Source organism: Syngnathoides biaculeatus, chromosome 6 (genome assembly GCF_019802595.1).
Source record: "Syngnathoides biaculeatus isolate LvHL_M chromosome 6, ASM1980259v1, whole genome shotgun sequence".
Taxonomy (NCBI): Eukaryota; Metazoa; Chordata; class Actinopteri; order Syngnathiformes; family Syngnathidae; genus Syngnathoides; species Syngnathoides biaculeatus.
Window position 1 is genome coordinate 2553582 of NC_084645.1, and position 25355 is coordinate 2578936.

The 25355-nt window shown below is 49.1% G+C and overlaps 2 protein-coding genes across 7 annotated transcripts in view; one reads left to right on the plus strand and one right to left on the minus strand.

Moving 5' to 3' along the window:
• Positions 1-28, plus strand: part of muc2.1 (mucin 2.1) — a 13276-nt gene extending 13248 nt beyond the window's left edge. Inside the window, exon 27 of the mRNA XM_061822069.1 lies at positions 14-28. Within this exon, the coding sequence (XP_061678053.1) occupies positions 14-28 (15 nt within the window). The remainder of the gene's footprint in view (positions 1-13) is intronic.
• A 23687-nt stretch (positions 29-23715) lies between these two features.
• Positions 23716-25355, minus strand: part of ciapin1 (cytokine induced apoptosis inhibitor 1) — a 61953-nt gene continuing 60313 nt past the window's right edge. For 2 of the 6 annotated variants that reach the window (XM_061823632.1, XM_061823633.1), the window contains one exon: positions 23730-24335. In XM_061823632.1, coding sequence (XP_061679616.1) covers positions 24225-24335 — 111 coding nt within the window. In that variant the 3' untranslated portion in view covers positions 23730-24224. Of the gene's footprint in view, positions 24336-25355 lie in introns of all 6 variants that reach the window. The other 4 variants (XM_061823631.1, XM_061823630.1, XM_061823634.1 and 1 more) reach the window with 4 other exon arrangements.

Consider the following 25355-nt stretch of genomic DNA (forward strand, 5'->3'; position numbering starts at 1 on the left):
CTTCCACACTTAGGGTGCGCGGGCATGAACCAGGCATGGTATGCTAGGGGGGGAACGCACCCAAGCGGGCTCCCAGTGCACTAGTTGAATAACTACCATGACTTCCACACTTAGAGCACACGGGCATGAACAACGCATGTTACGCGGAAGAAGGACACCTGCAAGCGGGCTTTCAGCGCGCAGGTTGTGGTGGCTGGATGAATGACAACCTTGACTTCCGCACTGGTTATGCTGGATGGATGAATGACAACCATGACTTCCACACTTAGGGAGCGTGGGCATGAACCAGGCATAGTATCCGTTTGAAGGAGTTCCCCAAGCAGGCTTCCAGCGAAATAGTTGTGTTGCATGGATGAATGAAAACCCTGACTTCCGCACTGGTTATGCCGGCTTGATGAAAGGCAACCATGACTTCCACACTTAGGGTGCGGGGGCATGAACCAGGCATGGTATCCGATGGGAAGACACACCCAAGAGGGCTTCCAGCTTAGTGGTTGTGCTGGATGGATAAAAGGCAGGCATGACTTCAACAACAAGGGTGCACAGACATGAACAAGGCATGGTATGCGGGTGAAGGACACCCACAAGCGGGCTTACAGCACAACAGTTGTGCTGCATGGATGAAAGGCAACCATGACTTCCAGACTGGTTGTGCTCGGTGGTTGAATGACAACCATGACTTCCATACTTAGGGTGTGCGGGCATGAACCAGGCATGGTATGCAGGGGAAACGCACCCAAGCGGGCTTCCAGCGCACGAGTTGAATGACTACCAATACTTCCACACTTAGAGCACACGGGCATAAACAATACATGTTACGCGGAAGAAGGACACCTGCAAGTGGGCTTTCAGAGCGCAGGTTGTGCTGGCTGGTTGAATAACAACCATGACTTCCACACTTGGGGTGCGCGGGCATGAACCAGGCAGGGTATGCTGGGGGGGGGACGCACCCAAGCGGACTTCCAGCGCACTGGTTGTGCTGGCTGGATGAATGACAACCATGACTTCCAAACTTAGTGTGCGCGGGGATGAACCAGACATGGTATCCGATGGGAAGACCCACCCAAGAGGGCTTCCAACGCACTTGTTGTGCTGGATGGATGAAAGGCAACCGTGACTTCCACACTTTGGGTGCGCGGGCATGAACCAGGCAGGGTATGCTGGGGGGGGAACGCACCCAAGCAGACTTCAAGCGCACTGGTTGTACTGAATGGATGAATGACAACCATGACTTCCAAACTTAGCGTGCGCGGGGATGAACCAGACATGGTATCCGATGGGAAGACCCAACCAAGAGGGCTTCCAACGCACTGTTTGTGCTGGATGGATGAAAGGCAACCATTACTTCCACACTTAGGGTGCACGGACATGAACTTGGCATGGTATGCGGGTGAAGGACACCCACAAGCGGGCTTGCAGCGCAACGGTTGTGCTGAATGGATGAAAGGCAACCATGACTTCCAGACTGGTTTTTCTGGCTGGTTGAATGACAACCATGACTTCCATACTTAGGGTGTGCGGGCATGAACCAGGCATGGTATGCGATGGGAAGATGCACCCAAGAGGGCTACCAGCTTCCTGGTTGTCCTGGATGGATGAAAGGCAACCATTACTTCCACACCACGGGTGCACGGACATGAACCAGGCATGGTGTCCGGGTGAAGGACACCCGCAAGCGGGCTTGCAGCGCAACGGTTGTGCTGCATGGATGAAAGGCAACCATGACTTCCAGACTGGTTGTACTCGGTGGTTGAATGACAACCATGACTTCCACACTTAGGGTGTGCGGGCATGAACCAGGCATGGTATGCAGAGGGGAACGCACCCAAGCGGGCTTAAAGCGCACTAGTTGAATGACTACCATGATTCCACACTTAGAGCAACACGGGCATGAACAACGCATGTTACGCGGAAGAAGGACACCTGCAAGCGGGATTGCAGCACCCAGGTTGTGGTGGCTGGGTGAATGACAACCATGACTTCCACACTTAGGGAGCTTGGCATGAACCAGTTATGGTATCCGTTTGAAGGACTTCCCCAAGCAGGCTTCCAGCGCAAAAGTTGTGTTGACTGAATGAATGATAACCGTGACCTACGCACTGGTTGTGCTGGCTGGATGAAAGGCAACCATGACTTCCACACTTAGGGTGCGCGGGCATGAACCAGGCAGGGTATGCTGGGGGGGGAACGCACCCAAGCGGACTTCCAACGCACTGGTTGTGCTGGATGGATGAAAGGCAACCATGACTTCCACACTTAGGGTGTGCGGGCAAGAACCAGGCATGGTATGCGGGTGAAGGACACCTGCAAGCAGGCTTCCAGCGCATTGGTTGTGATGGCTTGATGAATGACAACCATGACTTCTATATTTAGGGAGCGCGGTCATGAACCAGGTATGGTATGCGGCTGAAGGACACCCGCATGCGGGATTGCAGCGCAATGGTTGTGCTGAATGGATGAAAGGAAACCAGGAATTCCACACTGGTTGTGCTGGATGGATGAATGACAACCATGACTTCCACACTTAGGTTGCATGGACATGAACCAGGCATGGTAGGCGGGTGAAAAACACCCGAATGCGCGCGTGCAGAGCAATAGTTGTGGTGGCTGGATGAAAGAGAACTGTGACTTCCACATTTAGGGAGCGCGGGCATTAACCAGGCATGGTATGCGGCTGAAGAACACCCTTAAGCGGTCTTGCAGCGCAATGGTTGTGCTGGCTGGATGAATGACAACCATGACTTCTACACTTGGGGTGCGCGGTCATGAACCAGGTATGGTAGCGCGTTAAGGACACCCCCAAGCGGGCTTCCAGCGCAATAGTTGGGTTGCCTGGATGAATGACAACCGTGACTTCCGCACTGGTTGTGCTGGCTGAATGAATGACAACCGTAACTACCGCACTGCTTGTGCTGGCTGGATGAAAGGAAACCACGACTTCCACACTTAGGGTGCGCGGGCATGAACCAGGCATGATATGCTCGGGGGGGAACGCATCCAAGGGATAGAAATGGGAAGGATGTGCAGCAGGTTAGGCTGATTAAGGATAGAGATGGAAATGTGTTGACTGGTGCCGGTAGTGTGCTAAATAGATGGAAAGAATACTTTGAGAAGTTGATGAATGAAGAAAATGAGAGAGAAGGAAGAGTTGAAGAGGCAAGAGTGAAGGACCAGGAAGTGGAAATGATTACTAAGGGGGAAGTCAGAAAGGCATTACAAAGGATGAAAAATGGGAAGGCAGTTGGTCCTGATGACATACCGGTAGAGGTATGGAAGCAATTTGGAGAGATGGCTGTGGAGTTTTTGACCAACTTATTCAACAGAATACTAGCGGGCGAAAAGATGCCTGAAGAATGGAGGAAAAGTGTTCTAGTTCCCATTTTTAAGAACAAAGGGGATGTTCAGAGCTGTGGGAACTATAGAGGAATAAAGTTGATGAGCCACACAATGAAGTTATGGGAAAGAGTAGTGGAGGCTAGACTCAGGTCAGAAGTAAGTATCTGCGAGCAACAGTATGGTTTCATGCCTAGAAAGAGTACCACAGATGCATTATTTGCCTTGAGGATGCTCGTGGAAAAGTACAAAGAAGGTCAGAAGGAGCTACATTGTGTCTTTGTGGATCTAGAGAAAGCCTATGACAGAGTACCAAGAGAGGAACTGTGGTACTGCATGCGTAGGTCTGGTGTGGCAGAGAAGTATGTTAAAATAGTACAGGACATCTATGATGGCAGCAGAACAATGGTGAGGTGTGCCTTAGGTGTGACAGAGGAATTTAAGGTGGAGGTGGGACTGAATCAGGGATCAGCTCTGAGCCCCTTCCTGTTTGCAGTGGTAATGGATAGGCTGACAGATGAGGTTAGACTGGAATCCCCTTGGACCATGATGTTCGCAGATGATATTGTCATATGCAGTGAAAGCAGGGAGCATGCAGAGGAACAATTGGAAAGATGGAGACATGCACTGGAAAGGAGAGGAACGAAGATTAGCCGAAGTAAAACAGAATATATGTGCGTGAATGAGAAAAGTAGAGGGGGAAGAGTGAGGCTACAGGGAGAAGAGATAGCGAGGGTGGATGACTTCAAATACTTGGGGTCAACAATACAGAGCAATGGAGAGTGTGGTCAGGAAGTGAAGAAACGGGTCCAAGCAGGTTGGAACAGCTGGCGAAAGGTGTCTGGTGTGTTATGTGACAGAAGAGTGTCTGCTAGGATGAAGGGCAAAGTTTACAAAACAGTGGTGAGGCCGGCCATGATGTACGGATTAGAGACAGTGGCACTGAAGAAACAACAGGAATCTGAACTGGAGGTGGCAGAAATGAAGATGTTGAGGTTCTCCCTCGGAGTGACCAGGTTGGAGAGGATTAGAAATGAGCTCATTAGAGGGACAGCCAAAGCTGGATGTTTTGGAGACAAGATTCGAGAGAGCAGACTTCGATGGTTTGGACATGTTCAGAGGCGAGAGAGTGAGTATATTGGTAGAAGGATGCTGAGGATGGAGCTCCCAGGCAAAAGAGCGAGAGGAAGACCAAAGAGAAGGTTTATGGATGTGGTGAGGGAAGACATGAGGGCAGTTGGGGTTAGAGAGGAAGATGCAGGAGATAGGCTAAGATGGCAAAAGATGACACGCTGTGGCGACCCCTAACGGGACAAGCCGAAAGGAAAAGAAGAAGAAGAAGAAGTCCTGCTCGGCATCCTTCCCACAGTCGCCATCTGATGGGTCTGCAGAGGTACTGCCAGCCTCGAAGCATCACTTTTTTTTTTTCCACCGCAGGCTCTAGTGAAGACAAACACCACAGTAGGTCCTAGACGGGGCAAGGAAATCACGGCAACCCGTAGGAAGCACTTCTACAATGTATACAAAATTTTAAACATTGTACAAATGATGTTTAAAACCCTGGCTGTCTAAATAACTCCTGTGTTGCCGTTTTGCCGCGCAAGCACGTATGAGTCTCAGGGTTTATATATATATATTTATATATACACACACATAACCAAGAAAACATGCATTGACGCATAGACCCTTTTTTACACATATATGTAATTTAGTCTGTCTCCCTGGCCTCAAGGTCTGTGATTCATTGGCCTCCAGGAGATGTCTCCGTTCGGGCCTGTAAGACAAAGAAGACATGAGATTTCGCGTTCCCCCTCGTCCCCGTGCGCGCGGAGGGGCGATTTCGGGTGAGGGCTGGAATGGTGTGTGTGTGTGCCTGCGGACATCGACCCACCCCTGTGCCACGCCATCGCGCTCCCAGAAGCCTCGTGTAGGCCTGCGGCGCCTCCTGTACTGGGCGTCCGCCCAGTCCTCATCATCCTCCCAATACCGCCCCATCTTCCCGTTTTCCTCGTGTTCGGCAAGCAGCGGAATGTCTTTTTATAATTTTTATAAAGGCACCTGTTGTGCCTATTATACAAAGTCTATTCTGTACAGTCCAGGTGTCCTAATAAAGTGTTCAAGAACGTTTCTTGTCTTCATGAACAACCATCGTTTTATATATACACACTTGTTTCATAAATTTATACAAACATTAAGCAGGTGGCCGGATTCCGGTCCACCGACTTACATGCACCCGGTGGCTGCTCCTAACGCGGAATTCTTTTTTTTCATCCGAGGCCCAAAAACCCTTTGCAGCGGAGAAGTACCTCCTCGCAGGCGCATTGTTAGGGAGCGCGGGCATGAACCAGGCATGGTATGCGGGTGAAGGACAACCGCACGCGGGCTTCCAACCCACTGGTAGCGCGGGCTGGGTGAATGAAATATGTGACTTCAGCACTGGTTGTTCTAGTTGGATGAATGACAACCATGACTTCCGCACTTAGGGTGCGCAGGCATGAAGCAGGCATGGTATGCGGGTGAAGGACACCCGCAAGCGGGCGAAGGACTCCCGCAAGCAGGTTTGCAGCGCAATGGTTGTGCTGGATGGATAAAAGGCAACCATGACTCCAAACTTAGGGTTTGCGGGCATGAACCAGGCATGGTATGCAGAGGGGAACGCACCCAAGCGGGCTTAAAGCGCACTAGTTGAATGACTACCATGACTTCCACACTTTGGGTGCACGGGCATGAAACAGGCATGGGATGCGATGGGAAGACGCACGCAAGAGGGCTTCCAGCGCACTGATTGTGCTCGATGGATGAAAGGCAACCATGACTTCCACACTTAGGGTGCACGGACATGGACCAGGCATGGTATGCGGGTGAAGGGGACCCGCAAGCGTGCTTGCATTGCAACGGTTGTGCTGGATGGATGAAAGGCAACCATGACTTCCACACTTAGGGCGACGGGAATGAACAACGCATGTTATGCGGGTGAAGGACACCCGCAAGCGTGCTTCTAGCGGACTTGTTGTGCTGGCTGAATGAATGGCAACCATGACTTCCCCACTTAGTTTGCGCGGGCATTAACCAGGCATGGTATGCGGGTGAGGGACACCCGCATGCGGGCTTCAAACCCACTGGTAGCGCGGGCTGGGTGAATGGAATATGTGACTTCCGCACTGTTTGTTCTAGTTGGATGAATGACAACCATGACTTCCACACTTGGGGTGCGCAGGCATGAACCAGGCATGGTATGCGGGTAAAGGACACCCGCAAGCGGGCGAAGGACATCCGTAATCAGGCTTGCAGCGCAATGGTTGTGCTGGATGGATGAAAGGCAACCATGACTTCCAAACTTAGAGCACACGGGCATGAACAACGCATGTTACGCGGAAGAAGGACACCTGCAAGCGGGCTTGCAGCGCGCAGGTTGTGGTGGCTGGATAAATGACAACAGTGACTTCCGCACTGGTTGTGCTGGATGGATGAATGACAACCATGACTTACACACTTAGGGAGCGCGGGCGTGAACCAGGCATGGTATCCGTTTCAAGGACTTCCCCAAGCAGGCTTCCAGCGCAATAGTTGTGTTGCCTGGATCAATGACAACCGTGACTTCCGCACTGGTTGTGCTGGCTGGATGAAAGGCAACCATGACTTCCAAACTTAGAGCACACAGGCATGAACAACGCATGTTACGCGGAAGAAGGACACCTGCAAGCGGGCTTGCAGCGCGCAGGTTGTGGTGGATGGATGAATGACAACAGTGACTTCCGCACTGGTTGTGCTGGATGGATGAATGACAACCATGACTTCCGCTCTGGTTGTGCTGGCTGGATGAAAGGCAACCATGTCTTCCACACTTAGGGTGCGCGGGCATGAACCAGGCATGGTATGCTGGGGGGGGGTGGATGAATGACAACCATGACTTCCAAACTTACCGTGCGCGGGCATGAACCGGGCATGGTATGCGATGGGAAGACGCACCCAAGAGGGCTTCGAGCGCACTGGTTGTGCTGGATGGATGAAAGGCAACCATATTTTCCACACTTAGGGTGTGCGGGCATGAACCAGGCATGGTATGCTGGTGAAGGACACCCGCAAGCGGGCGAAGGACACACGCAAGCAGGCTTGCAGCGCAATGGTTGTGCTGGATGGATGAAATGCAACCATATTTTCCACACTTAGGGTTTGCGGGCATGAACCAGGCATGGTATGCAGGGGGAACGCACCGAAGCGGGCTTCCAGCGCCTTAGTTGAATGACTACCATGACTTCCACACTTCGAGCACACGGGCATGAACAACGCATGTTACGAGGAAGAAGGACACCCACAAGCGGGCTTGCAGCGCGCAGTTTGTGGTGGCTGGATGAATGACAACCATGACTTCAGCACTGGTTGTGCTGGATGGCTGAATGACAACCATGACTTCCACACTGAGAAAGCGCAGGCATGAACCAGGCTAGGTATGCGATGGGAAGACGCACACAAGAGGGCCTCCAGCGCACTGGTTGTGCTGGATGGATGAAAGGCAACCATGACTTCCAAACTTAGCATGTGCGGGCATGAACCAGGCATGGTATGCGGGTAAAGGACACCCGCAAGCGGGCTTGCAGCACAACGGTTGTGCTGCGTGGATGAAAGGCAACCGAACTTCCAGACTGGTTGTGCTGGCTGGTTGAATAACAACCATGACTTCCACACTTGGGGTGCGCAAGGATGAACCAGGCATGGTATGCGGGTGAAGGACACCCGAATGTGCGCTTGCAGCGCAATGGTTGTATTGGATGGATGAAAGGCTACCATGACTTCCACACTGGGTGTGCTGGCTGGATGAATGACAACCATGAATTCTAAACTTAGGGTGCGGGGGCAATAACCAGGAATGCCATGCGGGTGAAGGACCCCCAAAATCGGGCTTGCAGCATAACGGTTGTGCTGGCTGGATGAATGGCAACCGTGATTTCTGCACTGGTTGCGCTAGATGGATGATTGACATCCGTGATTTCTGCACTGGTTGCGCTAGATGGATGAATGACAACTATGACTGGATGGATGAATGACAACCATGACTTCCACACTTTGGGCGCACGAGTATGAACAACGCATGTGATGCGGGTGAAGGACACCTCCAAGTGGGCTTCCAGCGCACTGGTTGTGCTGGATGAATGAAAGGCAACCACGACTTCCACCCTTAGGGTGCGCGGGCATGAACCAGGCATGGTATGGGGGTGAAGGACACCCGCAAGCAGGCGAAGGACACCCACAAGCAGGCTTGCAGCGCAATGGTTGGGCTGGATGGATGAATGACAACCATGACTTCCACACTTGTTGTGCTGGATGAATTAAAGGCAACCATGACTTCCACACTTAGGGTGCGCGGGCATGAACCAGGCATGGTATCCGGGTGAAGGACACCCGCATGCGGGCTTCCAACCCACTGGTAGCGCGGGCTGGGTGAATGAAATATGTGACTTCCGCACTGGTTGTTCTAGTTGGATTAATGACAACCATGACTTCCACACTTAGTGTGCGCAGGCATGAACCAGGCATGGTATGTGGGTGAAGGACACCCGAAAGCGGGCGAAGGACACCCGCAAGCAGGCTTGCAGCGCAATGGTTGTGCTGGATGGATGAAAGGCAACCATGACTTCCACACTTAGGGTGTGCGGGCATGAACCAGGCATGGTATGCAGGGGGGAACGCATCTCAGCGGGCTTCCAGTGAACAACGCATTTTATGTGGAAGAAGGACACCCGCAAGCGGGCTTGCAGCGCACAGGTTCTGGTGGCTGGATGAATGACAACCGTGACTTCCGCACTGGTTGTGCTGGCTGGATGAAAGGCAACCATGTCTTTCACACTTAGGGTGCGCGGGCATGAACCAGGCATGGTATGCTGGGAGGGGAATACACCCAAGCGGGCTTCCAGCGCACTGGTTGTGCTGGCTGGATGAATGACAACCATGACTTCCAAACTTAGCGTGCGCAGGCATGAACCAGGCATGGTAAGCGATGGGAAGATGCACCCAAGAGGACTTCCAGCGCACTGGTTGTGCTGGATGGATGAAAGGCAACCATGACTTCCACACTTAGGGTGCACGGACGTGAATCAGGCATGGTATGCGGGTGAAGGACACCCGCAAGCGTTCTTGCAGTGCAACGGTTGTGCTGGATGGATGAAAGGCAACCATGATTTTCACACTTAGGGCGACGGGATTGAACACCGCATATTATGTGGGTGAAGGACAACCGCAAGCGGGCTTCTAGGGCACTTGTTGTGCTGGCTGGATGAATGACAACCATGACTTCCACACTTGGGGTGCGCGGGCATGAACCAGGCATGGTATGCGGCTGAAGGACACCCGAAAGCGGTTTTGCAGCGCACTCGTTGTGCTGGCTGGATTAAAGCCAACCATGACTTCCACACTTAGGGTGCGCGGACATGAACAAGGCATGGTATGCGGGTGAAGGACACCCCCATGCGGGCTTCCAACCTACTGGTAGCGCGGGCTGGGTGAATGAAATATGTGACTTCCGCACTGGTTGTTCTAGTTGGATGAATGAGAACCATGACTTCCACACTTAGGGTGCGCAGGCATGAACCAAGCATGGTATGCGGGCGAAGGACACCCACAAGCAGGCGAAGGACACCCGCAAGCAGGCTTGCAGCGCAATGGTTGTGCTGGATGGATGAAAGGCAACCATGACTTACGGACTGATTGTGCTGGATGGATGAATGAAAACCATGACTTCCACACTTAGGGCGCACGGGCATCAACAACGCATGTTATGCGGGTCAAGGACACCCTCAAGCGGGCTTGCAGTGCGCAGGTTGTGGTGGCTGGATGACTGACAACTATGACTTCCGCACTGGTTGTGCTGGATGGAAGGATGACAACCATGACTTCTACACTTAGGGTTCGCGGGCATGAACCAGGCATGGTATGCGGGTGGAGGAAACCCGCAAGCGGGGTTGCAGTGCAATAGTTGTGCTGGCTGGATGAATGACAACCGTGACTTCCGCACTGGTTGTGCTGGATAGATGAATGATAACCATGACTTCCACACTTAGGGTGCACGGGGATGAACAACGCATGTTATGCGGGTGAAGGACATCCACAAGCGGGCTTTCAGCGCAATGGTTGTGCTGGCTGGATGAGAGGTAACCATGACTTCCGCAGTGGTTGTGCTGGCTGGATGAATGACAACCATGACTTCCACACTTGGGGTACGCGGGCATGAACCAGGCATGTTCTGCGGGCGAAGGACACCCGCAAGCGGGCTTCCAGCCTAATGGTTGTGCTGGCTGGATGACTGACAACCGTGACTTCCGCACTGGTTGTGCAGGATGGATGAATGACAACCATGACTTCCACACTGGTTGTGCTGGCTGGATGAATGACAACCATGACTTCCGGACTGGTTGTACTGGATGGATGAATGAAAACCATGACTTCCACACTTAGGGCGCACGGGCATCAACAACGCATGTTATGCGGGTGAAGGACACCCGCAAGCGGGCTTCCAGCCTAACGGTTGTGCTGGCTGGATGACTGACAACCGTGACTTCCGCACTGGTTGTGCAGGATGGATGAATGACAACCATGACTTGCACACTGGTTGTGCTTACTGGATGAATCGCAACAGTGACTTCCGCACTGGTTGCGCTAGATGGATGAATGACAACCATGACTGGATGGATGAATGACAAAAATGACTTTCACACTTTGGGCCAATTTCAGTTTCCTGTATTAATTTTGTATGTCCAATTTGAGTCAGGATCGCCGGTCTTCGTCTCGCCCAGCGCTAGACGAAGGTGAGTCCCTTGCTGAGGACATCCAGCTGGGGATCTGTCAGCTCGAACTTGTCAGCAAAGACCACAACCTCCTGCGCTGTCACTGGGGGCCGGCGTTCACGTGCTGGAGACCCGGAGTGGCGTAGCGCCAGAAGTCGACCAGCGGCACTGGCTGGTTCGGTTTTTTGCCCCAGTACCCCCGACGAGAGCATAGTTCACGGGCCTGCGTATAACAACCCTCCTGCGCCACGCCATCGCACCCCCAGAAGCCACGTGTAGGCCTGCGGCGCCTCCTGTACCGGGTGTCCGCCCAGTCGTCGTCATCCTCCCAATAACGCTCCAGCTTCCCGTTTTCCTCGTGTTCGGCAAGCGGCGGAATGTCTTTTTATGTTTTTTATAAAGGCACCTGTTGTGCCTCTTTTACAAAGTCTATTCTGTAAAGTCCAGGTGTCCTGAAAGTGTACAAGAACGTTTCTTGTCTTAATGAACAACCATTGTTTTATAGATACACACTTGTTTCCAAAATATACAAACTTTACATCAGGTTTCTAACAGTGAAATCAGTCTGTGAATGTTAGCCAACGCGTTATATGCGTGCTATACGTTGACGTTTAGGCTATATGCTTAGCCTTTATCAATACGGAAGCACACTGCTAACTTTCTAAACATCTATATTGCTAATCATGTTAAACACAAATCAGGGCGGGTGGCCGGATTCCGGTCCACCGACTTACATGCACCCGGTGGCTGCTCCTAACGCGGAGTTCCTTTTTCCATCCGAGGCCCAAAAACCCTTTGCAGCAGAGAAGTACCTCCTCGCAGGTGCATGTGCGCCCGTTAGACTTGCCCTCGCAAGTCCCTGCGTCGTAGGTATACCTGCCCCGTGCCCCTCCCTTTCGCGGGTTGTCGAATTTCGATCTGTGCAGTCCCAAAGTCCGAGAGGTGCCCCCTCTTGGTTCTCTGCGTCGTGGGTTACAGTCGTCCGGCGCATTGTTCCGGTCGGGTCATCCAGACAGGAAGCTGGGCACGGGTCGTTGGTGTCCTTGCCCCTCCTGACGTAGATCTTCCCCTCCCGTCCTGCTCGGCATCCGTCGCACAGTCGCCATCTGGTGGGTCTGCAGAGGTACTGCCAGCCCCGAAGCGTCGCTTTTTCACCGCAGGCGCGAGTGTAGACATACCCCACTGTAGGTCCTAAACGGGGCAAGGAAATCACGGCATCCTGTAGGAAACACTCCTACGACATATCCAATATTTTAAACAATGTACAAATAATGTTTAAGACCCTGGCAGTCTAAATAACTCCTGTGTTGTCGTTTTGCCGCACAAACACGTATGAGTAACAGGGAGTCCATTCGACCCCCGAAAGAAAACTTATCCAATAACTATTAGGGCCATCGCCCTCTGTGGAAAAAAAAGATATCTTATTCACTATATTTCCTGTAACTATATACATTGATTGCAACTCGGTCCTCATTGTTTAACACATCACATGGTTCTATACAGAACATATCGGGTGTCATTGTCTCTGTCAATATATCATTATGGTCCCCAGAAAGGAAACTTATCCCCTATATACAACTCCTAATAGTGTAATACTAACCCTAATCAAGTACCTCGTAAATGTAATTCCAGTGTCATTAAACATGTACACTCGTATATCAACATACACATTTATAAACTCACATGCTACCATAAATGTAAATTCCCCGACATGCGTACCCAAATATATATATATATATATATATATATATATATATATATATATATAACCAAGAACACATGCATGTACACATAGACCCTTTTATACACATATATGTAATTTAGGCTGTCTCCCTGGCCTCAAGGTCTGTGATTCACTGGCCCCCAGGAGTTCGGGCCTGTCAGACAACGAAGACGTGAGATTTCGCTTTCGCCCTCCCCCCGTGCGCGCGGAGGGGCTATTTTGGGTTAGGGCTGGAAAGGTGTGTGTCTGCGTTGGTGGTGGTGGAGGGGGGTGTTAGGGTTTAGGGTTCAGTTCCTGGGAAGCACTCCTACGACATATACAATATTTTAAACAATGTACAAATGATGTTTAAGACCCTGGCTGTCTAAATAACTCCTGTGTTGTCGTTTTGCCGCACAAACACGAATGAGTAACATGGGTCCATTCGACCCCCGAAAGAAAACTTATCCAATAACTATTCGGGCCATCGCCCTCTGTGGAAAAAAAAGAAATCTTATTCACGATATTTCCTGTAACTATATAACATTTTTTGCAACTCGGTCCTCATTGTTTAACACATAACATGGTTTTATACATAACATAAAGGTTGTCATTGTCTCTGTCAATATATCATTATGGTCCCCGGAAAAGGAAACTTATCCCCTATATATAACTCCTAATAGTGCAATCCTACCCCTAATCAAGTACCTCGTACATGTAATTCCAGTGTCATTAAACATGTACACTCGTGTATCAACATACACATATATAAACTCACATGCTACCATAAATGTAAATTCCCCTACATGCATACCCAAATATATACATATATATATCTATTTACATAACCAAGAACACATGCATGTACACATCGACCCTTTTATACACATATATGCAATTTAGTCTGTCTCCCTGGCCTCAAGGTCTGTGATTCACTGGCCCCCAGGAGATGTCTCCGTTCGGGCCTGTAAGACAAAGAAGACGTGAGATTTCGCTTTCCCCCTCCCCCCGTGCACGCGGAGGGGCGATTTCGGGTTAGGACTGGAAAGGTGTGTGTGTGTGTGTGTGTGTGTGTGTGTGGGGGGGGGGGGTGTTAGGGTTTGGGGTTAAGTTCCTGGTCTCCCTCCTGGATCTATGTTGTGGTTCGGGGAGGGTTTGGGTGAGGTTGTAGGATTGTTTGTGTCGTCTTCCTTATGTTTAGGGTAGGAAAGGGTTTGGGGTTAGGTTAGTAGAAGGTGTGTGGTGGTGTGTACTAACTTGGTTCAGGTTCGTGGTAGGATTTTGAGGGCCTCCAGTGCTTGGGGGCGTCTCCTCCTTTTCACCGACCGACTTTGTGTTTAGGGCCTATGGCCCTGTCCGTCTCCCGCCCGGCTTGTCCCGGCCCCGATTCGCGGGGCGTCCGCCTGTGCGAGTTCAGACCCCACGGTTCTATCGTCCCCAGTCTCCGATCCACTTTTTTTACTGTCAATTTTCTCTGAACGTCAGTCAAAGTCATTTTCTTTTGCAGTCCCGTAAACGTCAGTAGGTCCCACCCATGTATCATGAAGTGTTTGGGTAGTGTGTGTTGAGTACTTGTACAAAGTGTTCGAATTGGTCCCGGCTCCTCGTCCAGAGTCCCCGAATGTCGTCTAGGTATCTGTGGTATTCCGAAGGTCTGCCGAGGCACTTGGTCAGTACAGTCTCCTATCTGTAAGGAATTGTTTGTTAAATACGACATCGTTTTTAGTCCAAATTCATCATGAGGAGTTTCAATAACTCCTCATCCGGCCTCCTAGAGACCGGTTGCCTTCGGAAGATCCTCCTCACGCACTGTAGGCCCTCGTCGATGGGGATATCGGTGTGTGGAGGCCCTCATCGATGGGGATATCGGTGTGCAAATTGTCCACGTCCCTGCTAAAGAAGAGCAAATTTTTATCAAGGTGTGTAAACTTTTTGACTTTCTCTGAAAATTGGTACGTGTCTCTGAGGTAGGAGTCGTGTTTGGTGGCGAGTGGTGTGAGGTAGAAATATTGAATGCGTGTGTGGATGAATTGCGGAAGAGCCTCTAATGGGGGCGTCCAATCCGACTTGCCCGACATGGGGGGCTCCGTCGTGTCTCCCTCCTAATCTATGTTTTCGTAATGAGTGGCCAATTTCAGTTTCCTGTATTAATTTTGTTTGTCCAATTTGAGTAAGGATCGCCGGTCTTTGACCGCGCCCAGCGCTGGGACGAAGGTGAGTCCCTTGCCGAGGACCTCCAGCTGGGGCTCTGTCAGCTCGAACTTGTCAGCAAGGACCACGACCTCCTGCGCTGTCACTAGGGGCTGCCGTTCGCGTGCTGGTGATGCAGAGTGGCGTAGCGCCGGAAGTCGACCAGCGGCACTGGCTGGTTAGGTTTTTTTGTATTGCGCGCCCCCCCCCGGAGGTCCCGAGGACGTGCGCCCCAGTATCCCCGACGAGAGCATAGTGCACGGGCCTGCGGACATCGACCCGCTTGTGCCACGCCATCGCGCCCCCAGAAGCCACGTGTAGGCCTGCGGCGCCTCCTGTACCGGGCGTCCTCCCAGTCCTCGTCATCCTCCCAATACCCCTCCATCTTCCCGTTTTCCTCGTGTTCGGCAAGCGATATATACACACTTGTTTCCAAAATATACAAACTTTACATCAGGTTTCTAACAGTGAAATCAGTCTGTGTATGTTAGCCAACGCGTTATATGTGTGCTATACGTCGACGTTTAGGCTATATGATTAGCCTTTATCAATACGGAAGCACACTGCTAACTTTCTAAACATCGATATTGCTAATCATGTTAAACACAAATCAGGGCGGGTGGCCGGATTCCGGTCCACCGACTTACATGCACCCGGTGGCTGCTCCTAACGCGGAGTTCCTTTTTGTATCCGAGGCCCAAAAACCCTTTGCAGCAGAGAAGTACCTCCTCGCAGGTGCATGTGCGCCTGTTAGACTTGCCCTCGCAAGTCCCTGCGTCGTAGGTATACCTGCCCTGTGCCCCTCCCTTTCGCGGGTTGTCGAATTTCGATCTGCGCAGTCCCAAAGTCCGAGAGGTGCCCTCTCTTGGTTCTCTGCGTCGTGGGTTACAGTGTCCGGCGCATTGTTCCGGTCGGGTCATCCAGACAGGAAGCTGGGCACGGGTCGTTGGTGTCCTTGCCCCTCCTGACGTAGATCTTCCCCTCTCGTCCTGCTCGGCATCCGTCGCACAGTCGACATCTGGTGGGTCTGCAGAGGTACTGCCAGCCCCGAAGCGTCGCTTTTTCACCGCAGGTGCGAGTGTAGACATACCCCACTGTAGGTCCTAAACGGGGCAAGGAAATCACGGCATCCCGTCGGAAGCATTCCTACGACATATCCAATATTTTAAACAATGTACAAATAATGTTTAAGACCCTGGCAGTCTAAATAACTCCTGTATTGTCGTTTTGCCGCACAAACACGTATGAGTAACAGGGAGTCCATTCGACCCCCGAAAGAAAACTTATCCAATAACTATTCGGGCCATCGCCCTCTGTGGAAAAAAAGAAATCTTATTCACTATATTTCCTGTAACTATATACATTGATTGCAACTTGGTCCTCATTGTTTAACACATAACATGGTTCTATACATAACATAAAGGTTGTCATTGTCTCTGTCAATATATCATTATGGTCTCCAGGAAAGGAAACTTATCCCCTATATATAACTCCTAATAGTGTAATACTACCCCTAATCAAGTACCTCGTACATGTAATTCCAGTGTCATTAAACATGTACACTCGTGTATCAACATACACATATATAAACTTACATGCTACCATAAATGTAAATTTCCCTACATGCATACCCAAATATATACATATATATATCTATTTACATGACCAAGAACACATGCATGTACACATCGACCCTTTTATACACATATATGCAATTTAGTCTGTCTCCCTGGCCTCAAGGTCTGTGATTCACTGGCCCCCAGGAGATGTCTCCGTTCGGGCCTGTAGTGAGATTTTGCTTTCCCCCTCCCCCCGTGCACGCGGAGGGGCGATTTCAGGTTAGGACTGGAAAGGTGTGTGTGTGTGTGTGTGTGTGTGTGTGGGGGGGGGGGGTGTTAGGGTTTAGGGTTAAGTTCCTGGTCTCCCTGCTGGGTCTATGTTGTGGTTCGGGGAGGGTTTGGGTGAGGTTGTAGGATTGTTTGTGTCGTCTTCCTTATGTTTAGGGTAGGAAAGGGTTTGGGGTTAGGTTAGTAGAAGGTGTGTGGTGGTGTGTACTAACTTGGTTCAGGTTCGTGGTAGGATTTTGAGGGCCTCCAGTGCTTGGGGGCGTCTCCTCCTTTTCACCGACCGACTTGTGTTTAGGGCCTATGGCCCTGTCCGTCTCCCGCCCGGCTTGTTCCGGCCCCGATTCGCGGGGCGTCCGCCTGTGCGAGTTCAGACCCCACGGTTCTATCGTCCCCAGTCTCCGATCTACTTTTTTTACTGTCAATTTTCTCCGAACGTCGGTCCACGTCATGTTCTTTTGCAGTCCCGTAAACGTCAGTAGGTCCCACCCATGTATCATGAAGTGTTTGGGTAGTGTGTGTTGAGTACCTGTACAAAGTGTTCGAATTGGTCCCGGCTCCTCGTCCAGAGTCCCCGAATGTCGTCTCGGTACCTGTGGTAGCCCGAAGGTCTGCCGAGGCACTTGGTCAGTACAGTCTCCTATCTGTAAGGAATTGTTTGTTAAATACGACATCGTTTTTAGTCCAAATTCATCATGGGGAGTTTCAATAACTCCTCATCCGGCCTCCTAGAGTCCGGTTGCCTTCGGAAGATCCTCCTCACGCACTGTAGGCCCTCGTCGATGGGGATATTGGTGTGTGGAGGCCCTCGTCGATGGGGATATAGGTGTGCAAATTGTCCACGTCCCTGCTAAAGAAGAGCACATTTTTATCAAGGTGTGTAAACTTTTTGACTTTCTCTGAAAATTGGTACGTGTCTCTGAGGTAGGAGTCGTGTTTGGTGGCGAGTGGTGTGAGGTGGAAATATTGAATGGGTGTGTGGATGAATTGCGGAAGACCCTCAAATGGGGGCGTCCAATCCGACTTGCCCGACATGGGGGGCTCCGTCGTGTCTCCCTCCTAATCTATGTTTTCGTAATGAGTGGCCAATTTCAGTTTCCTGTATTAATTTTGTTTGTCCAATTTGAGTAAGGATCGCCGGTCTTTGACCGCGCCCAGCGCTGGGACGAAGGTGAGTCCCTTGCCGAGGACCTCCAGCTGGGGCTCTGTCAGCTCGAACTTGTCAGCAAGGACCACGACCTCCTGCGCTGTCACTGGGGCCTGCCGTTCGCGTGCTGGTGACGCAGAGTGGCGTAGCGCCAGAAGTCGACCAGCGGCACTGGCTGGTTAGGTTTTTTTGTATTGCGCGCCCCCCCCCGGAGGTCCCGAGGACGTGCGCCCCAGTATCCCTGACGAGAGCACAGTGCACGGGCCTGCGGACATCGACCCCCTTGTGCCACGCCATCGCGCCCCCAGAAGCCACGTGTAGGCCTGCGGCGCCTCCTGTACCGGGCGTCCGCCCAGTCCTCGTCATCCTCACAATACCCCTCCATCTTCCCGTTTTCCTCGTGTTCGGCAAGCGGTGGAATGTATTTTTATGTTTTTTATAAAGGCACCTGTTGTGCCTATTTTACAAAGTCTATTCTGTACAGTTCAGGTGTCCTAATAAAGTGTACAAGAACGTTTCTTGTCTTCATGAACAACCATTGTTTTATATATACACACTTGTTTCCAAAATATACAAACTTTACATCAGGTTTCTAACAGTGAAATCAGTCTGTGTATGTTAGCCAACGCGTTATATGTGTGCTATACGTCGACGTTTAGGCTATATGCTTAGCCTTTATCAATACGGAAGCACACTGCTAACTTTCTAAACATCGATATTGCTAATCATGTTCAACACAAATCAGGGCGGGTGGCCGGATTCCGGTCCACCGACTTACATGCACCCGGTGGCTGCTCCTAACGCGGAGTTGCTTTTTGTATCCGAGGCCCAAAAACCCTTTGCAGCAGAGAAGTACCTCCTCGCAGGTGCATGTGCGCCCGTTAGACTTGCCCTCGCAAGTCCCTGCGTCGTAGGTATACCTGCCCCGTGCCCCTCCCTTTCGCGGGTTGTCGAATTTCGATCTGCGCAGTCCCAAAGTCCGAGAGGTGGCCCCTCTTGGTTCTCTGCGTCGTGGGTTACAGTCGTCCGGCGCATTGTTCCGGTCGGGTCATCCAGACAGGAAGCTGGGCACGGGTCGTTGGTGTCCTTGCCCCTCCTGACGTAGATCTTCCCCTCTCGTCCTGCTCGGCATCCGTCGCACAGTCGCCATCTGGTGGGTCTGCAGAGGTACTGCCAGCCCCGAAGCGTCGCTTTTTCACCGCAGGCGCGAGTGTAGACATACCCCACTGTAGGTCCTAAACGGGGCAAGGAAATCACGGCATCCCGTCGGAAGCACTCCTACGACATATCCAATATTTTAAACAATGTACAAATAATGTTTAAGACCCTGGCAGTCTAAATAACTCCTGTGTTGTCGTTTTGCCGCACAAACACGTATGAGTAACAGGGAGTCCATTCGACCCCCGAAAGAAAACTTATCCAGTAACTATTATGGCCATCGCCCTCTGTGGAAAAAAAGAAATCTTATTCACTATATTTCCTGTCACTATATACATTGATTGCAACTCGGTCGTCATTGTTTAACACATCACATGGTTCTATACATAATATATCGGGTGTCATTGTCCCTGTCAATAAATCATTATGGTCCCCAGAAAAGGAAACTTATCCCCTATATATAACTCCTAATAGTGTAATACTACCCCTAATCAAGTACCTCGTTAATGTAATTCCAGTATCATTAAACATGTACACTCGTGTATCAACATACACATATATAAACCCACATGCTACCATAAATGTAAATTCCCCTACATGCATACCCAAAAAAAAAAAAAAAAATATTACATAACCAAGAACACATGCATGTACACATCGACCCTTTTATACACATATATGCAATTTAGTCTGTCTCCCTGGCCTCAAGGTCTGTGATTCACTGGCCCCCAGGAGATGTCTCCGTTCGGGCCTGTAAGACAAAGACGACGTGAGATTTCGCTTTACCCCTCCCCCCGTGCACGCGGAGGGGCGATTTCGGGTTAGGGCTGGAAAGGTGTCCGTGTGTGTGTGTGTGGGGGGGGGGGTTGTTGGGGTTTAGGGTTCAGTTCCTGGTCTCCCTCCTGGGTCTATGTTGTGGTTCGGGGAGGGTTTGGGTGAGGTTGTAGGATTGTTTGTGTCGTCTTCCTTATGTTTAGGGTAGGAAAGGGTTTGGGGTTAGGTTAGTAGAAGGCGTGTGGTGGTGTGTACTAACTTGGTTCAGGTTCGTGGTAGGGTTTTGAGGGCCTCCGGTGCTTGGGGGCGTCTCCTCCTTTTCACCGACCGACTTGTGTTTAGGGCCTACGGCCCTGTCCGTCTCCCGCCCGGCTTGTCAGTACAGTCTCCTATCTGTAAGGAATTGTTTCTTAAATACGACATTGTTTTTAGTCCAAATTCATCATGAGGAGTTTCAATAACTCCTCATCCGGCCTCCTAGAGTCCGGTTGCCTTCGGAAGATCCTCCTCACGCACTGGTGCCCCTCGTCGATGGGGATATCAGTGTGTAATTTGTCCACGTCCCTGCTAAAGAAGAGCACATTGTTATCAAGGTGTGTAAACTTGTTGACTTTCTCTGAAAATTGGTCCGTGTCTCTGAGGTAGGAGTCGTGTTTGGTGGCGAGTGGTGTGAGGTAGAAATATTGAATGTGTGTGTGGATGAATTGCGGAAGAGCCTCTAATGGGGGCGTCCAATACGACTTACCCTACATGGGGGGCTATGTTTTCGTAATGAGTGGCCAATTTCAGTTTCCTGTATTAATTTTGTATGTCCAATTTGAGTAAGGATCGCCGGTCTTTGACCGCGCCCAGCGCTGGGACGAAGGTGAGTCCCTAGCTAAGGACCTCCAGCTGGGGCTCTGTCAGCTCGAACTTGTAAGCAAAGACCACGACCTCCTGCGCTGTCACTGGGGGCTGCCGTTCCCATGCTGGAGACTCGGAGTGGCGTCGCGCCGGAAGTCGACCAGCGGCATGGGACTGCCGTAAATAGGAGGCCGGCTTGCTAGAACGCGCTTTTATGTGCATGCGCTTGACATATTGGCCACAATTTAATCAAGCGACGAGGTGGATGATAGTCTGTTTTTTTTTTTTTTTTTTTTTTACGCCGTCACATTGACTCGCGATCGACACAATGAGCCCCCCTGGTGTAACTGAATGTTCTTTGACATGCCCCATGATGTTTTTGACTTTCGACGTAAATGCGCTTGCGTTACGTGAAGCATTTCGGAACTTGCGCTTTCGCACATGCTCCGTATATGCTCAGTACGGTTAACTTGCATTTCCTGTTTCCGGGTTAATACCGGTTGTTTTGGAGCAGGCTGGTTTAGTTGACAACGTTTATGAAATAAACACGTGACTTAATGTCAAAACCACACAAAATAAGCGACGTCTTGTGAGGGGAGGTGCGTAACTGTTATGAGTGTTCGTGCCTCAACATGGCTACGCTTGTGAAAAGAAAACAACGAACTCAAACGCATGTTCGTTCAATGTTGTCAACTCAGATCCAGATTAATTTTCGGCAATTCTTCCTCAATTTTCCAGAGCAATTTTCATGAAAATTTTAAAATCCGTAATTCCGGAGGACTTTCATCACTGATTCGGGTATGTTTTTCGCCAAATGCATCAGACTTGTCCAAGACAGTTTTAGAGAGAGGTCTCAACTTTTTCCCGCGAGGATATGTACACAGAATTAAGGTTTTGGACGGAGCAGGACGCAATGTCAGAGTTACAGCGAAACGTTGATCGATGCAAAAAAGTTTGACGCCTCACAAAATTCATATTGAAATCCAACAGGATAAAATTGTGGAATCGTACTGCGCATGTAAAGCAGGGTGAGTACTTTTTACTTGGAAAGCTCACGAGTAATATCATTGTAGTCTGTCAGTGAGTGGATGTATTCATTTGACTTGGCTCGTAATGTTACCCAGTGCCCTGTTTTAAAAGTCCGATGCGATACAAATAGGCAAATAAACATTTCTCTTGCATGACATGGCGCATTTACGTAACACTAACCAGACTCTTCAGCATAAAACACAACACACTTCATTCAGCAGGTCAGTGATACACTAACAAAGTGAAAGTTGTTCTCCTGGAATGTATAAAGAACTGATAATAATGAAATCAAACTCAGAGAAGATACTTCTCCCTCACGTACCTTCGAACATACAGCCTTGTGTTTATTGATAGTGTCTACACTTAGTTGTACGTGCGCTTTTCCGCGAGCCTTAATCCATCGTAGACACTGCCTCACCTGTGTTTTAGGCTTTGGAAAATCAATCAACCGGGCCCCTTGTAAGCCAGCAGGATACCTTTCATCAGAATTGTACGCTCCCCAAGCACATCTAAGGACCATTTTGTTCGTAACATTAATTTTTCCAAGTGCACGCGACCGATAAACAGGATTGCTGGTGGGACATGACTACAAGAGGGGCGGGTCATGCCAGGGGTTAAGACAATGCGGCTATCTGACTGACTATTATTGTACGAGTGATTGACAGGTCAGAAAGGTCCATTGGAAGCAGAAGAAACTTACATTGCCCCCCCACACACTGCCTGTGTAGGAAAGTCATTACTGAAGATGTTGTTCACACTCACGGTGTCACATTGAAACTAAAATTATCACACCACACCAAACAGAATAGAAAATGAGCAAATAATAAACAATGAAAAATGCCGGGTGTTGGATTAATTGGATATAAAGTTCTCATAATTCCTCTCATTTTTTAACTTTAACACTGTGAAGAGGCACATTGGGTGCAGTGGAAACCTTTGCTATTATGTGCTTAAACAATGTGAGGCAATCAAGAGGCACATTGGGTGCCATGGAAAAACCAGACAGTGATGCAGCAGTCAATATAAAGACTGACGATCTTGAGAAGATGGTAAAGACATCGCAAAGACTTACAATGGCTTGCTTTGTTTATCAAGTCATACTTTGTCATGTTTGCTCTGTTGCGTCGCAGACCGCACTAAGGAATGAAAATGAAGATTTGTGGAGATGTGGGCAGAATGGTGAGAGAGACACATCCCGTGTTCTCCACGCGAGCAAAAGTTCCTCTTCTCTTCCTTCCTTGAGAAATTATACTTTAAATGTTCAGGGATGCGTGAGCCTGGCTCTCATCGCAGGCCGCATCACTGATCACGTCACTGAAGCAGTCTCTGACTGCCACAGGCTGCACAAACCTGACACTGGGAGCATGTAAATAGCCTGCAAAGTGCATGTTTTGTTTCGATTATTTCTCGAGTCATTTGTTTTATTATTTGCTAGTTATGTGATTCTTTTTGCTGAGTGTAATAATTTTAGTTTGTGTGGGGTAATGTAGATTCATCTGCTCACAAATGTAAAATTGGAATTGTTCCTTACTCTCGTGAGCAGCATCATATAGTAGCTTACTAACATGCTAGAACAAGTTAGTATGCATGTTAACAATGTAACCAGTGTGTTCAGGTAGATTTCATTGAACTAGTCACGTAACATTTACAGATTTTGAAATACAGTATGCATATAAGGCACCCTGTCGATTTAGAAGGGAATTTAAGACTTCAAAGTGCACCTTGTGGTGGTGAAAATATGGTACATTATGAGAAAAAAAAAAAATCAAAATCCGCAAATGGTGAACCGCAAATGGGCAAGGGCACACTATAAATAAAACTTGTGTAAACTTTTTTAAAAGTTAAAAAAAATATGTGAGCAGATCCTAAGAAATTACACTTCTCGTGACTCGGTTTAAATGTCCACAAAATGGCTTCAATAAGGTCCCTCGGGTTCATTGATGAAAGCAACCTTTTTATTATGGAACACAATGAGTTTTGCTGTGGAAAATTTGTCGACTGGTAAAGTCTTTCTATGAGATTACATCCAGGCTGACAAAGAAATGAGGTGTAAAAATATTTAGATTTGTTTTAATGAATATGAATTTTAATTGTAAATTGGTAATTTGTTACACATTTGTCGATATTTGAGTTCTCACTGCTCTTTACTGCAAAAAAAAATTCTCCTCATGGCATCTTAGATCTTCCTGCCAACTCAATATTTGCACAAATGAATAGACAAAACAGTCCTTTTAATTCAACCAGTCCTTTGTAATCTGATTTGTTTAGCCCACTGAGGAAATAATCAAAATAAGTTCAGTTGGAACAAACGGAAACTTAGCTTTCTGTCAAGTTGAGAGGAGAACCAATTAGTTGGAGGGAGGGGGGCATTGTGAATCATTGGAATGATGTGGTAGTGTTGAGTTGGGTCTGTGACAATTTGAGTCTCATGCATCTGCCAGTGTGTTGTTTTCCAAAACAATTTTCTCTCCTGGTTTGAATGCTGGCATCCCCAGGTATGGACAGCTGGCACATCGAAATGCATCCCCAAGGTAACACTGCAAGAGCAAATGAGAGGCAAGACACATTTCAAATAATTGTGACAATCTATTTTTTCAATTACAGTGGAACCTCAGTGTTCGAATGACTAGGGGGTCGTACAAATCTGACTCTGACGTAAAAATCAGGGAAAAAAAATGACTGTTCAACCCAATTTTGGGCTCCAATCACACAAGAAAAGCTGAACCTATTGGTGAACGCTGAGCCATGTTGAACCGAGCAATGCCAAATGCGCAGAGAGCGGTGCAGAGACAAGCCAGACCCCACTTGGAGTTAAGGATGCAATCATAGGGTGAGGACACACATTTGTGAGTGCTTCAAGATTTAAAAAAAAAATAAAATAAATCCAGTACTGTTTTTGCCATGGGCCCAAAGAAAAAGGGTGGTGCTACCAGCAGCAAAAGAAAAGAAAAGTTCAGTGAACCACAGTGAATTTAAGGAAGGTAATAATCATTTAGGAGAAAATTGGGGTGTGTATGTTATGGCTCTTGCTAAATAGTATTGTATGGCAAAGGTTGACTATTTGGACTATCCTAAAGAATAAAAATGCTATAAAAGACACCTGGTCTTGCCAAAGGACTGACCAGCATTACAAAGCAAAGGCCACAGATAATAAAAGAAATGGAAAATCTACTGCCCAGTAAATCATGGACTGAGTTTGACGTAAAACTTTCTCCTTTCCTCCCTCCACAGCCATCCACTGATGGCAACACACCGCGACCCAAATGTGAAATCCTACACAATCAAGCTGCTTTAAATAGATGCATTTTTATTGTTTGATTGCAGGTTGTTCACGTTTTTAAAGAACTCAAAATTGAAATTGGAATTTACTATTTGAAGGCTGGGAACGGATTAAACTCATTTACAGTATTTCCTACGGAAAAACATTTTGGGGGTTGGACAAATCCAACTTTGAACACTTCACAAGAACGAATTATGTTTAAACTCCGAGGATCCGCTATATATTTTTTTAATCACAGGAACTCATTCACAATTAAGTGCTTATGCACGTCTGACTC